This window comes from Monodon monoceros, unplaced genomic scaffold, assembly GCF_005190385.1.
Source record: "Monodon monoceros isolate NGI ecotype Baffin Bay Population unplaced genomic scaffold, NGI_Narwhal_1 Super_Scaffold_1, whole genome shotgun sequence".
Taxonomy (NCBI): domain Eukaryota; kingdom Metazoa; phylum Chordata; class Mammalia; order Artiodactyla; family Monodontidae; genus Monodon; species Monodon monoceros.
The window spans coordinates 63,161,257-63,176,960 of NW_021703765.1; the positions used below are offsets into that span (position 1 = coordinate 63,161,257).

The following is a 15,704-nucleotide window of genomic DNA, read 5'->3' on the forward strand; positions in this document are numbered from 1 at the left end:
AAATAAGGGTTCCTAAACCTTTGCCCCGAACCTCCCACATCTGTCCTCCTGAGCCTGCCCTGCTCTGCATAAACCCTCTCCTCCCTTTCAAATCTCTGTGACCAGGTCAATCACATATACTCAGGGGCCTCAATAAAGGGCAGGGAGCCCAGGTTCTCTTCACCAAGATCTGTCAGCACAGCAATGACCGATGCTAATTATGGGGTGGGGGTAATGAATCAAGCATCTTGGTCTTGATTTAAATCCCAGCTCAACCCTGTACTGTGTGAAGCACAAGTTCTTTGGGCCTCAATTTCTCCATCTGTAGAACTGGGATAAAACTTCTGCTTAACTCATAGGCTACGCTGTGAGGATGAGATGAAATAATACCATGAGCCTGGCACATAGTAAGTGAAGAGTTTTAAGGCTTGGAAGCCCCTTGAGATGGGTCCAAACCCTTTATGTGACACGCGAGTTCAGGACAGTCCAGATGCAAGCTGCCCAGGGACGCACACCCTCAGTCTATGACAAAGCACATGCCTGGTAGTAATTGCTTCCTCTGTTTTTCACCACTTCCTGCCGCACTGCTATAAATTTATCTGCTTGTACTAGGAAGAAAAAAATAAGAGTTCTGTCCTTAAGTCAGCATGTATCATGTTGCTTATGTCATATGGCCAAAAACACCTAAACAGGAAGATGCTGCCCCGTGGCCAAGAGTCAGTGGCAACACATGACAAAGACGGGAACACATTAAGCCACACGTGCCAGCATGTTTTCTGACGTTAATCTCCTCATCCCCCTGTGTCACCACAAACACCAAGAAAGGAAATGCACCTCTGAGACTGAATTCAGTTTCAACTGCCCCTCAAACTCGGCTTCGGCCCAATTCCACGCGTTCAGAGCCGAGCTGAAGGCCAGGTCGCGGCTTCTGCGACGGACAGGCATGCACGGGCCTCGGGGCCCTGGGGTTGGACTGACCTGCGGGTAGAAGGTGGACGATGCTGTGCGTGGGCTGCGGACAAACTCCATAAAGAAGGCCCCGTCCTGAGGTCAGAGCGGCAGGAAGCGGCAGCAGGTGCGAGGGGGCGGAGGGACGGAACGTGGCCCAGCAGCGAACCATCGGGGAAGGAGGGGGGGACGAGAGCAAAAAACAAGGAGGGAAGGAGAGAAAGAAGGGCACATGAGGGGAAAGGGAAAAAAAAAAGAGGGAGGGAGAGAGAGAGAGAAAGAGAGAGAGATCCACCCAGGAGGAAAATATCCAAATGCAAAGCATTAGCAGAAACTCACACCTTCCTGGGCAGAATATCCCAGTGGGGTGGGAGCCAGCACCTGGGGGAGAAGGTGTGTCCAAGCGCCTCAGATCTCATCAGAGCCTGGCTTGGCTGCTTGCGTCCTCCCACATAGCTCTGAACATCCTCAGACCTATGTCGAAGGGAGGAGAAGGCCGCGGGGCAGCTTGCAGAGGGGCGCATGGGGCAGGATTGGGGGCAGCGTCCTGGCCTCCCGCCTGGCTGGGTGACCAGCAGGCCTCTGGGAGACGCACGGAGGCCTGACGTTTGCGTTTCCGCCTGTAACATGGCAGCCAGATGGGAGAAGAGGATTCACTGCAGGAGAAGTTTTTTGTTTTTTTTTTTTAATTTTCTATATAGATCATATATTGAAAGTGATGATATTTTGGATACATTATGCAGGAAAAGTTCTTGTTTAATTTTCTGAGCAACCTGGGGACACAGGAGCAGCAATACCTTCTCCCCCACTGGTTGTGTAACAAAATCATATGCAGTCCCCGGGAGGGGCTCCTGAAGCAGCCTTCCCCTCCCCACCCTATTCTTGTGGGGTTCAAGCTGCCGTGTACTTGAAACATAAATGACAGAGAGAACTTTTCCAAAGACCCACTCCCTCCCTCTTTCTTAAGGTCAAGAAGTGTCCTCTTGTCCCTTCAAAATCTTTTTACTTTTTATGCTTTATTATCACTGAAATTCGGAAATGCCACTTGATACACCTGAAGGTCCCTGCTTTCCTAAAACTTTTTAAATTCTAAAAGTAGAATCACTGAAGTATTTCGGTGTCCATTTTACCAGGACTGCTGCCACGCCCATCAGCCACTATGAGCTCAAGTAACGAGCTGAGGAAACGCATGTCTGCGGAGATGCACACTCGGGTACCCTCTACGCATCCTGACACAGCTGCTGCCTGGAGAGTGCCGGGCCATCTCCTAACACCTCTGCTTCTCCTGGACCACTTGGGAATCTACACCCAGCAGACTGATGGCTATCCACACGGATTTCAGTGTCCAGCTGGAAGATGAAGGGAGTGTTCTAGACCACGATCTCCTATTTGGCTGTTGGTGTATTTTAACCATAATGCTTGTGGTTCTGTAATTTCTGTACTTCTCAGTACTGTCCCCCGCACTGTTTCTAATCCTCAAAGACAGCAGTGGGTGGACGTAACAGCTAGTGAACAGCACACAGGCACTTGTGTGTTCTCACGTTCTATTTGCGTCCCTTCTCTGCCAGAACATACAGAAGCAGAGGTGCTAACGCTGCTGAGATGATGTACCCGTGAGTGAGGACAGGTGAAAAGACTTTCTTCACCAACAGGTCATTCTTGACGCACAGACTATCCTTGGGACTGTACCTAGAGTCACTGCCTTAGAGCTGGGTTTGCGGAAACGACAGCCTACAGCCTAATCCAGTCACCTGGTTATTCCAGCCTGTGAGCTGAGAACCATTAAGATTTTAAATGGTTACAGAAGAGCCCACACAATAGCCTTGATCTCCCCTCTCAGCCCACAAAGCCTAAAATATTTATTGAGGTTTGCTGTCTCTGGCCTATGGATGCTACACACTGCCTGCAGCCTCAGTTGCTACTTTTTCTCAGATTTTAATCCCTCCATCCTAGAAGTCTAATTCTAGGAACTTACCCTGTAGAAACAATCAGAGATGTGATCAAATAATTATGTGCAAGGATGTTTGCAGTATTACTTGTAATTTTGATACACTGCAGAATAATTATACAAACTTATGGAATGATTGCCAAAAACTATTTTTAAAAATCTGAAACCACCTTTTTTAACAAAAAATGAAGTTATAAACAAAGGTCTAATCATATGATGAAATATAGTTATTTTTTAAAATCAAACTTTGGAGAAATAATGACATGGGGAAATTTTCACGATGTGAAAGTAAAATAAATAAATATGCAGATGGATATACAAGTTGACCACAATGCTGAAAAATAAAATACATCTATTGAATCTCCTTCATTTCCGAGTGAGAGAGACCAGGTAAGAGAATGTGTGGCCAGCTCACCCTGCCACATCAGAACGATATCAGATTCTGAATTTCCAAGGAGAAGGAGTTGGCAGAGACACATCTATTGGTCTTAAAAGCTACAACAAGCCTGACCTGTGGAGCTTTCAGCTCCTCTACTGTACTTGCTATTCCGTATAGAGGCCAAAGCCTCAGGTTTTGGTTTCCGTCTCCCAGGATGCTCCCGTCTGACTACTTCTTAGGAGTCTAAGCAAACTGATGGGAATTTCATTCACCAAACAGTGAGCTCTCCCAGAAGCTGCTTCAGTCATTTTCTACCTCCCTCCCGCCACCAGGAGGGCTGAAGATGGGGCTGAAAGAAAACCAGAGGCCAGTGTCACAGCTTAAGCCAGATCTCGAATAGACAGAGTTTAGCTTGACTGATTTACATCTGCTTTCATCTAGCAGTTAGCGTCCTTACAACCGTGAGCAGGCAAGTCCCTGCATCAAAATAGCAGTGCTGCAAAGGGTTCCTCCAAATCCTCAGCACACTTAGTCCTGGACTCATGGGTTGCGTTACCCTCCATACCGGGTCCCTGAGCGCACAAGCCAGCCCCCCGCCGGAGGGGCTCCTTTACCTTTCGTGGGCTGTCCACGTAGGTGGGAGTCATGGCTACGCCGCTGCTCTCGGCTGGAGGTGCGGAGCTCTTGCCCCCATGCACCGCCGCCTGCTGTTCTCCCAGGCACCTGAAAGGGGGGAAAACACAGGGCGGTCCTTGCTCAGAGCCGCCTGGGGAAGGACCCATGTTAACCACAACGAAGCGAAGGCAGCTCTGTTGCCAGCACCTTCGAAACACGCTCTTCCGCTTTGTTAATCATCAGGCCCTACGTGGTGCCCTTAATTTCATTCATTGTCCTGAACAATCACCAGCTGCCACGGAAAATCAGAAAACAGCTCAATTTTAAAAGCCTCTTGGCAGCACCTGGGCTTATGTATTACTTTGAAAAGGCAAGTGATATGGTTTGAGTGACTCTGTCCATGAACACCATTTTTTTCAACTCTCTGGGAGAAACTTTTTCTCAGTTTTTATTAAATATACCAGCAGAAGCACATTCTGAACGTTAGGGCTGCGTTACCATTCCACATTAACTAAACAGGGTGAAATGTGTCGACTCTTTATACATTTTGAAGATCCGTTAATCTTGCAAATGCACACACTTGAGCCCTCCCCTCCCCCCAAAAAATGCCACACACTAATCTAACAGGCATTTATCTCAGACACAAGACAACTATGGTTTTCTTATGACATCTCCTCCCATCTCAGTTCTGGTATCCATAAATGCCTACTTTCACATATATTTTCCTAATTTTTTTTTCCGTACTAAGATAAGCCATGAACTATGGTAACTTAAATGCTACCCCCAAATTAGACTGTTTTAATATACCACTGAATTTTTATTTGGTAAGTTCCAGGAGGCTCACGTTACAGTCTAAAGTGCTTCATTGTTACCATAACACATACTTCTCATGGTGGGAACTTCGAGGCGCCACCCAGACCCTCTGCCGTGGCCCTGCTGACACGGGAGCTGGGCATGTTGTCCCCCTCCAGAGACGGCCCAGCTGCAGAGCCCGAGCCCCTCCCTGGGCTGCCTGTGGACAGTGAACCATCACCAAGGGGTGTAAAGGCCTGGCCCTGTTGGTCCAACCCGGCTCATCTCCAAACGTGGCTCTAGCTCCAGGGCTTGAGGGAGTTGCTCGAGGCCATCACTGGGCTTTCCTGCATCTCAGCTTCTCCCTCTGTCCCCTCCACCTTCCGCCCCCTCCCTCCCACAGGGGCTGAGCCCACGACTAAATTCTGTCTCCATCCGTTTCCCCGGGAAGCCAATTTGTGACATTTCCCTCATCTTAAATCCTGACACATCTCTTACTGATGGTGAAGTAACCTCATATTGGAGATTAAAAATCAGTTTCCATAGTAACCTGTTACACTCTCTCTTTTTGGTTTTTGTCATGGAAATTTTTCAAACCCATATGAAAATAAGGAGGATAATGTAATCGAACTCTTATCTACCTGGACCCCAGAATTATTTATTGATACAGTCAATCTTGTTTCATCTATCCCTATCCACCCGATTATTTGGAAGCAAAACTCACACATGCTATTACTTCATCCATAAACACTTCAGTATATATTGTATCTTTAAAAGATTTTAGGACTTCCCTGGGGGCGCAGTGGTTAAGAATCCACCTGCCAATGCAGGGGACACGGGTTCAATCCCTGGTCCAGGAAGATCCCACATGCCAGAGAGCAACTAAGCCCGTGTGCCACAACTACAGAGCCTGCATTCTAGAGCCCGCGAGCCACAACTACTGAAGCCGGTGCACCTAGATCCCGTGCTCTGCAACAAGAGAAGCCACCGCAATGAGAAGCCCACGCACTGCAACTAGAGAAAGCCCGCATGCAGCAACGAAGACCCAAATATAATAAATTTTTTTAAAAACAGATTTTACTGTGTGTTTGTTCAAAACAGGATTCAGTTAAAATCCCTACAATGCAGTCAGTTATGTCTCTCAAGTATTCTTTAAGCTAAAAGCTCCACTCATCCCTCCATCTCCCTGCAATTTATTTGTGGAAGAAAGTAGCTCACTCGTCCTGTAAATTTACAGTCTGGATATGCTGATCATATCCCTTTATTGTTTATCGTGTTCCTCTGCGCCCCATACTTCCTGAGCACTAGAAATTATATTTAGAGGTTTGAGCACATTTAGGTTTGATGGGGCAGTAATTCTTCCTCAGTGTGTTCTGTGCTTCTACATGGAGGCCCACAGCATCTGGCGATGTGAGCGGTCACTGGTGATCTCTGCTAGGTCCGTGAGCGCATCAGAGCCCACATGTGGTAATGTTCCAGTGCTCCTTCTGGACCCATTAGCTGGAATATCAGAGAGAGACACCTCCTGCACCAATCACTTGGGTACTCTGAGGTGTAATTCATATAAGAAAAGCAGACTAAAAGCCTGACTCTGCCTGGTCCACGTACAGTGCACTGTCTCTGCACCACATCGTGGTGTGTTCCTCTGGGCCTCATCCGCAAACACACACTGGGACGCTCTCCTGCGCCTCCTGGGGGCTGTGGCCTAGCCCGTGGCTGGGACGGTGGTGGCAGGAAGCCTCGGTTGCCCCCCAGGGTCCCCTCGTCTGATGCACATGACAACCCCCATGTACTGAGCTGCCATCTATGTGCTGACCCATGGACTAGGAGTCGGGGATTCAGAGACAAGTAGGACCCGTCCTTGCCCTCGGAGGTTCCTTGTCTCACGGCTCAGGAGAGGGGATGTCACAAAAGGACTAGCTATACTGTGCAAGCCCACACGTGAGAACACGCATGGGGCACGCTACCTTCTTCCCAGAGGCCACGACAATTGCCACATGGGCTCTCTCCCCGCTCTGACTCCCTGACATCAGTTTATCCCCATCTAACAGGAGCCGCAGAGCTGCGGACTGGCACCTGCAGCCCAGACTGCCCACAGCCACGCTCCTGGGACCTCTGCCTCCCACGAGAGCCTGACAACAGGTGCACGCCTCCAGGTAAAGACCCAGGGGAAATGGAGGAAACAGACACGCGTGGTAAGATGACAGGACTACGGGTGAAACTTCTGAAACTCTTCTTCGTATGGCTATAACAGTTTTCCATAATAAAATTGGATCTGCTTGGTGTAGCAAAACAATAAAGAAAAACACAAAATAAAAAATGCTGTGTGAGCAAACGTCATGTAAAGGTCTCGCTCCCTCTGCTCGGCCTCCAGCTCTGAGAAATCACACCACATCACTCAGGAGCGGTCATCTGTCCTGCCTCCTGCTGTGGGGTCAGCTGAGCTCCCCACACACACCCAGGGATACTGCCACCCCAAAGTACCCGTCCTCTTCAAGTCTGAGCAGAAAGAGGCTCCTTGGGGTGCACTGAACGATGACTCACTGACACATTAAAATAAGATTCCCCTGCCCCCAACTTCACACCCCTCCCAGCAACATATGTTCCTTGTTCTTTTTTCCAGCAGGAAAGGTCTGTGATTAGCTACAGGGACAACCTGCCAGGTGGAGTTCTGGGGTCTTTCCTTGGTCAGATAAAGGTATTTTCTGGAGGCCCCAGCGCCCTCAGTAATGAGCCCGACCTACCCCAGCTCTCCTCCTCTCATCTGCTCCCCTGTCACCATGGCCACGCTGTTCCCTTCTCTCTCCGCATCCCTTCCTCTCCATCCCATCCTCACCCTCTAGCCTCTTCTGCCTCTCGCCTGGACTAGTGAGGCCTCTGCCTCCTGGGCCCACCCACCAGGCCTTCCTGTACACAGGACCCATTTCTGCAAACACCACTTCTGCCAAAGATGCTGAATGAATATTACATGATATTAAGGAACTGCTGTGACTTTTTAGGTAAATTATGGTATTACAGTTTTGTTTTAGGAGTACTTATCTTTCAGAGATGCACACTGAAATATTATAGACAAAGGGGTGTGATGTCTGGGATTTCATAAGAAATAAAAAGGAAGATGTGAGCAAGCAGGATATAAATGAAACAAGATTGGCCGTGAGTTGATAATCATTGAAGCTGGGTGATGGGTAAACAGGGATTTATTACACGAGTCTACTTTTTTTTAATCTGTTTGAAATTTTCCATTAAAATAAACTTTCAAAGAGTCGCTCTTGCTATGAGAATGTGTAAGAACAGCCTGGAATCCGATTTCCCATGCTGTCTTTGCAACTGCATCTCCCACTGGGCCTTGGGCTCACTCATGTTACCTTCTGAAAGCTTAACATATTTGGGCTCCTGTGGGCATGGCACGGACCCCCTCACCAGACAGACACCAGGAAGTACAGCAGGGATCTGATCTGGCTGGAAGGCTGGAGGGGGCAGGGAAGGCCTCCCAGAGTAGGCCCCACCTGCTCGTGGCAATGTTTTCCCCTTTTCCCCAAGTCCTCCCCCTACCCCCCATATAAATGCATCCCTTTCTACAAGGACACCTTAAATCCTACCTCCTGTGACACTGTCCCTGCCCTCCCAAAGCAAGATGTGGTCCCACGGGGGTCCTAAGAGCTGCAGCACCTACTGTTTACAAAGGGACCACACGCTCAAATGCCTAGAGAAGCTGGTCAGGTGGCCCTTGTCTGAGGGGCCAAGACAAGTTCAAGAGCAGACGGCGTGCTGGTTCTACAGTAAACCAGGGGCACTAGTCCACCTAAAGTGCCAGCCCGTTGTGGCTGGGCTTGAACGTGGACCCAGTGGTAACTGAGCCTCCACCACTTCGAGCAAAGTTGGATTTTACATATTACCCATAATATAATTTCGTATTACATTATCTATATTTTTTATACAATATAACCATGTTATATATTTTTTCATGTAAGAATTCATTAAGAAATCAAGATTTTTATATGAAATCTTCAAACGAAAAAAATTTGGCTCAAATATTTAAAAAGTATTTTGTGTTTTTAGGGCAATGTTAACTACTCTATAACGGTGGCTACATGTCATTATAAGTTTGTCTAAACCCATAGAATGTGCAACACCAAGAGTGAACCCTGATGTAAATAAACTGTGCTCTTTGGGTGACTACGATGTGTTAATGCAGGTCCATCGATTGTAACAAATGTACCGTTCAGTGAGGGATGTGGATAATGTGCAGGGACAGGGTGTAGATGGGAACTCTCTGTACCTTCCATTCAATTTTGCCTTGAACCTAAAACTGCCCTAAAAAAGAAAGTCTATTAAAAATACAAAACAAACAAAAGACCAACCAACCAAAAAAAAAACACCTTGTGGACCAAACCAACTGTATCTGTAGTTCAAATCAAGTCCCAGACTGCAAGTTTTTAACTTCTGACCTACTTCATGACATTCGACACTTACCAGGTATTAACCTAGCTTTCTTTTCACATATGTGTCTTTTTGTCAGTTACTGGCTCCTTGGTAGACAGAAGTCACATTTCACAGCACTGGGGCCTGGGGGATGGGAACGAGTCTCTGTCCACCAGGTACTTACTTCTGAGTGGCTTCCATTTCCAGCAGGGCAGACAGAGCTGAGGTTCCCTTCTTCCCAACCGGGGGGCCGGTCGACTCGAGGGAGTGGGTAGGGATGGGCCCAGCCATCTGCAAGCCTTTCATGGCGGCCCCTTTCTAAAGCATAGAGGAGGAGACAGGCCATCAGATGCTGCTGCGTCTGCTGTGCCTCAGGCTCTGGGGGCCCATCAGTGCAGTTGGGGAAGACGGGGTCTCAGGATCAGGAAATGCCAGGAAATGGCTTTTTGCTTGAACTGAAGGTCCCAAATAGCTGTGGACTCAAAACACACTGCCTCCTTGAGGCGGTTTACGTATAGCATCTCATTTTATTCTCAATCAATGGCTCAAGGATTTCCTTGTAAATAACATCACATCTAATTTACGGAAAAAGAAGCTAAGTCTCAGAGAAGTGAAGTAACTTATCCCAAATCGCACTGCAGCTGGAATTCAAACTCCAGTTAACTGACTTCAAAACCAAGGTTCTGGGCTTCCTTGGTGGCGCAGGGGTTGAGAGTCCACCTGCCGATGCAGGGGACACAGGTTCGTGCCCCGGTCCAGGAAGATCCCACATGCCACAGAGCGGCTGGGCCCGTGAGCCATGGCCACTGAGCCCGCGCGTCCGGAGCCTGTGCTCCGCAACGGGAGAGGCCACAACAGTGAGAGGCCCGCGTACCGCAAGAACTAAGGTTCTTTCCACTACATAAGCTCTCCCAGAAAAGATGCTGTGTACGAGAGGCAGCTGGCCTGGGTTAAAGAACACTGAACTTGAGGTTAAAAACAAAAAATAAAAACACGGCTGATGATGGAACACTACTCAGCAATGGAAGGGAATGAACCGTGGATTTCAGCGACAAGTTGGATGAACCCCAAAGGCATTATGCTGAGTGAAAGAAAGCAGCCTTGAAAGGTTACGTATCGTATGATTTCACTTATAGGACATTTGGAAAAGACAACTGTATAGTGATGGAGGACAGACCAGTGGCTGCCAGGGGTTAGAGATGGGGGGACAGTGTGACTCTAAAGGGTAGTGTGAGAGTTTTTTTGCACTGATGGAACTATTCCATGTCCTGATTGTGGTGGTGGGGGTGGTTATGTGAATCTATACATTTGTAAAATTCACAGAGCTGTTATGTGTACACACACACACACACACACACACACACACACACACACACACACACTCTGAATCATCCCAGATCAGCCCTTTATTAGCTCGGTGTCCTCAGACACATCCCATCACCCCCACGAGCCTCAGCGTCCTCACTGGGGAGTGAGTGGTTGAATGAAGGCCCAAGGGTGCAGGAAACACTACAAGTGACATTGCTGCTGTCACCCTCTTGAGCGAGTTTCTATCCAGCAATCCAGCACCAGCAATCCAGTCACATAAGCAGCTGTGCCTGATGCCGGGTCCCCAGTGGGGAGCTCACAAAGGACTGTATCCTCGGGTCAGATGCGTGGCCCCAGCCCGGTGGCTGGCTGTGTACCCTGCTTCACCCTGCTCTGGAGGAGAACCCACTTCTTTGGACTGAAGATAAACGCTGGGCAGCTGTGGAGTAAAGAAACTGGCCGGCGAGAGGCCTCAGACACAGGAGGAGACGGTCCCTGCATCCCAGACCGGGCCCAGCCCCCAAGGGGTCTGTGGTGCCTCACCCGCATCATGCGATCGGAGCGGTGCCGCCGGCGGATCCGGTTTAGGCCCTCCACGAATCGGATGAAGCCATCCAGGAGCTGCCACTCCTCCTCGTCTGCCCGAGGCCTGTCCCCGTAGATGTCACAGTGGGCCTCCCCCTCCGTGATGCGCTTGGTGGCGGTGACACAGGCTGGCAGCAGCAGGAAGCGGGTCCTCCAGAACTTCAGAGACTCAATTAAGCTACAGAGGGCCAGAGGGGAAAAGGGGTGGTGGTGAGAAAAAGTAGATGATAAAAGCACCCCAGTAAGCATCCCATCTCAACACCCACGCCCCCGGGAGTGAGTGTGCAAGCGTCCATCTGCCCAGGAGCACGTGCTCATCTGATGCTGCATTTCACGCAGGCTGAGAGGGAAGAACTCCAAGGCTGCTTTTACTTTCTATCCCAGAGACGTCAGAATGCTTCTGTGCACCCAGGCCCAGTGCCGCTGTGGCCTTTTATCATCACAACCATAAATCATGCATAAAAATGAAAAATTGAAAACAAGATGTCACAGGGAATTCCCTGGTGGTCCACTGGTTAGGACTCGGCACTTCCACTGCTGTGCGCCCAGGTTCAATCCCTGGTCAGGGAACTAAGATCCTGCATGCCTCGTAGCATGGCCAAGAAAATAAAATAAAATAAAACAAAAACAAGACGTCACAAAGCTTTTATATATAGAATGGATAAACAACAAGGTCCTACTGTATAGCACAGAGAACTATATTCAATATCCTATGATAATAAAAAAACAGTGAAATAATGCTATTTGCAGGGATATGGATGGCTCTAGAGATAGTCATACTGAATGAAGTAAGTCAGAGAAAGACAAATATCATATGATATCACTTATATGTGGAATCTAAAAAAAAAAATGGTACAAATAGACCTATTTATAAAATAGAAATTGAGTCACAGATGTAGAAAACAAACTTATGGTTACCAAGGGGGAAAGGGGCGGGGAGGGACAAATTGGGAGACTGGGATTGACATATACACACTACTATATATAAAACAGATAACTAATAAGAACCTACTATATAGCACAGGGAACTCTATTCAGTACTCTGTAATGACCTACATGGGAATAGAATCTAAAAAAGAGTGGGTATATGTATATGTATAACTGATTCACTTTGCTGTACAGCAGAAGCTAACACAACATTGTAAATCAACTATGCTCCAATAAAAAGAAAGAAAAAATCTATATTTATATGAAACCATCACATTGTACACCTTAAATATGTACAATTTTTGTCAGTTATACCTCAATAAAGCTGAAAAACGATTTTTTAAAAATCCTATGATAAACCATAATGGAAAAGAATACAAAAAAAAAAGAATGTATATATGCGTATAATGGAACCACTTTGCTCAACAGCAGAAATTAACACAACATTGTAAATCAACTAGACTTCAATTAAAAAAAAAAAAGATGTCACAAGCAGTCAGGAAAATGTGAAGAGCACTGACATTCCACCAAAGAGCACATTTTGGGACTTCCCTTGTGGCACAGTGGTTAAAACTCCGCACTCCCATTGCAGGCGCCCAGGTTCGATCCCTGGTCAGGGAACTAGATCCCACATGCATGCCGCAACTAAGAGTTCACATGCCACAACTAAGGAGACTGTGTGTGGCAACTATGGACCCAGAGAGCCACAACTAAGGAGCTCATGTGCTGCAACTAAAGAAGCCTGTCTGCTGCAACTAAGGAGCCCATGAACCACAACTAAGGAGCCCACCTGCTGCAACTAAGAGCCGGTGCAACCAAATAAATAAATAAATATTTTTTAAAGAAAGAGCACATCTTCACCAGGTTTTTTGCTGTTGTTTGTTGTTTCATGCGGTAAAATATACATAACAAATTTACCACTTTAATGATCTCTAAGTGCACAATTCAGCAGCATTCAGTACATTCACACTGTTGCACAACCATCCACGTCCATCTCATCACTGAGTTTTTAACCCAATGCAGATGTGCTATTTCCCCTCCATTTTCTTTTTCTTTTTTTTCTTCTAAAACAGGCATCATTTTGCAATCAGGAGAAAGGACAGAGACATTAAAATACAGACACACGCAAGGCAGCGAGGATGGAAAGTGAAATCGGGGTCTCTGACCTGAAGTCCTCGGAGCCGGCAGAGCAGATGTACTGGTCTAAGTAATTCCACTTGTACTCCTCCAGCCGCTCGTGCGAGAATTCCACCCAACAGGAGACAAACTCCGAGTCTGAGTGGGAGGGGCAGAGGCTGTAGGTGTAGTGGATCTGGGCAGATTCGTAAGGGTACCTGAAAAACAAAGGGTGTGGCCTGAGGTCCAAACAAGGATCCCCCCTCCCCCCAAGTCTCCTGTACCTTTTCTGTCTCAAGACACTTAGCAGTATCCTTGGCACTCGACCCTCGACCACAGTAACCAAAACTCATCCCAGGGAACTGGTAATGGAGATTTCTCAGCTCTTCTTAAACTTTCTCATTCTTCTAGCCTCATACTCTTTATTTTTAATTGGCATGTTAAGACTCATGCTAAACATTATAAGCTGGATCAAATCCCTTTTGGAAGTAGGTGAGCTACAACCATAAAATACAACCCTAGAGAGTAAAACAGTAACTGAAAGAAAAACCAATTACTCAGCCTCCTTGGTTTGAATTACGTGTTATACACATAATTCAGTATGTGGACAGTATGTGTTAGAAACATAACTTAGTAGTTTGACATAATTGAGGACAGAGCTGAAAACTTTAAATACCCAAGGGACTCACTTGGGAAGGTATCGTGTCACTGTGATCATCTTATCCTTCAGTGTGACTTTGTGGAAAGTTCTGCCCATGCTCAGCCAGTACTGGTCTTCCTCCTCAGGGCGGTTTCGGGACACAAGGCCTAATAGGGAAAAAAATAAATAACTTCCTCCATCTGGTTGAGGGTCATTCCTTTAACAGGCAATTGCTCTCTTCCATATAGATTTAGAAAAGGAGAAACAAAAGAGGCAACACTTTCTTTCCAGGGGCAGTTTCATGGAAAAGAAATATTCTTGGTTTAAAAAAAAAAAAAAAAGTCCTGAAGTGGGCAGATTTTTCTGTTACTGACCAGCCAGCAGGAGGTTAGAGCCTGGGGGTGCCTACAACAGCTGGCCGAACAGCCCAATGCCTCGTCCTCTGTGAAGGAAAGTTCCGGAGTAGATGTTAATTGGCTAAAATGGAACTCCACTCCCCTCAGGCACAAGCTGCCACCCGGCATCTGAGGCCCTCAACCGCGGGGGTGGCCAACCTAGCTTTCGGCCCTCAGCCCCCGTGACGCCCACACTGCTGCACCATGTTTCAGACTTATTTGCTCGAATTTCCTTCTCCAAACATTTGCTCCTGTTGCTTCTTCTGCCTTCTCTTCCTGGGCGACTGTCGAAATCCTAGGGATCATTTAAGGTCACCATCAAATGCCACTTCCTCCAGAAAGGTATCAGACCCTATCAGTGGTGAATTCTACCCTGGATGTAGCTCCTTGTGTGCCTCTGTCTCACACCCTGACAAACCAAAAGTTCCAGGAGGCCAGGACCCAAATCTTGTTCGTCTTTGTATTTTCAGTAGCACCTGATAAAGTGCTATTTCACAGAAAAGGAAGTAGGCAACTTGGATGGAGCCACTGACATGAAAAGCAGATTCATCCCACTGCTCTTGGGATAAGAACAAAATCCTTCACGTGGGCCTGTGCAGCCTGGGTCTCCTGACATCTCCGGCCACATTGCTGGCTTATTCCCAGTGCTCTCCACGCCAGTCTTCTTTCGGGTGCCTAGAAAGTCTCACGAGGTCTTCCAGCCAACAGGGCCTTTGCACATACTAACCCTGCTGCCTGGCATGCTTGGCCCACCTGTTCCTGCCCTCCACTCCTCTCTCACTAAAAACTCCTGCATGTGTTTCAGGTACAGCAGCAGCTCAAACATCAACTCCTCAAAGAAGCCGCCCCTGACTCTCCAGACCAGATCAGGTCCTGTATTAAATATTCTCGCAGCCCTCTGATTTTTCCCTCACAGTCTTTATTGCAACGTGGAATTGTATACATGGTTTGACTAATGTTATTTTCCCCCACAGAGCAGGAGCTTCAAAGATATTAATGAGGGGCTTCCCTGGTGGCGCAGTGGTTGAGAGTCCACCTGCCGATGCAGGGGACACGGGTTCGTGCCCCGGTCCGGGAAGATCCCACATGCCACGGAGCAGCTGGGCCCGTGAGCCATGGCCGCTGAGCCTGCGCGTCCGGAGCCTATGCTCCGCAACAGGAGAGGCCACAACAGTGAGAGGCCCGCGTACTGCAAAAAAAAAAAAATACTAATGAGGACTTCCCTGGTGGCGCAGTGGTTAAGAATCTGCCTGCCAGTGCAGGGGACACGGGTTCGATCCCTGGACCAGGAAGATCCCACATGTGGTGGAGCAACTAAGCCCGTGCGCCACAACTACTGAGCCTGCGCTCTAGAGCTCACGTGCCACAACTACTGAAGCCCACGCACTCTAGGGCCCGTGCTCCACAAAAAGAGAAGCCACCGCAATGAGAAGCCCGTGCACCGCAACAAAGAGTAGCCCCTGCTTGCCACAACTAGAGAAAGCCCGCGCGCAGCAATGAAGACCCAACAGAGCCAAAAGAAAAAATACTAATGAACAAATGAATGAACACAGTCATATATTCATCAAGGCACACTGTCGTACACCGGGCACAGTGGTTTCTGTGGTGGAGGACAAGATGCAGCTGAAATCATCCTGGCACTCAGAAAGG

The 15,704-nt window shown here is 47.9% G+C and overlaps 1 protein-coding gene across 10 annotated transcripts in view; it reads right to left on the bottom strand.

The window, feature by feature from the left end:
• DEPDC5 (DEP domain containing 5) overlaps positions 1 to 15,704 on the bottom strand; it is a 92,130-nt gene that overhangs the window by 24,347 nt on the left and 52,079 nt on the right. For 4 of the 10 annotated variants that reach the window (XR_003793775.1, XM_029224348.1, XM_029224358.1 and 1 more), the window contains exons 28-33: positions 13,709 to 13,826; positions 13,070 to 13,237; positions 10,935 to 11,154; positions 9,268 to 9,401; positions 3,869 to 3,977; positions 814 to 1,023 (exon numbers count right to left, since the gene is read on the bottom strand). Coding sequence is in view for 9 of the 10 variants with exons in the window: in XM_029224348.1 (XP_029080181.1) it covers positions 814 to 1,023; positions 3,869 to 3,977; positions 9,268 to 9,401; positions 10,935 to 11,154; positions 13,070 to 13,237; positions 13,709 to 13,826 (959 nt within the window). In the remaining variant the exon portion in view is untranslated. The other 6 variants (XM_029224378.1, XM_029224373.1, XM_029224390.1 and 3 more) reach the window with 4 other exon arrangements.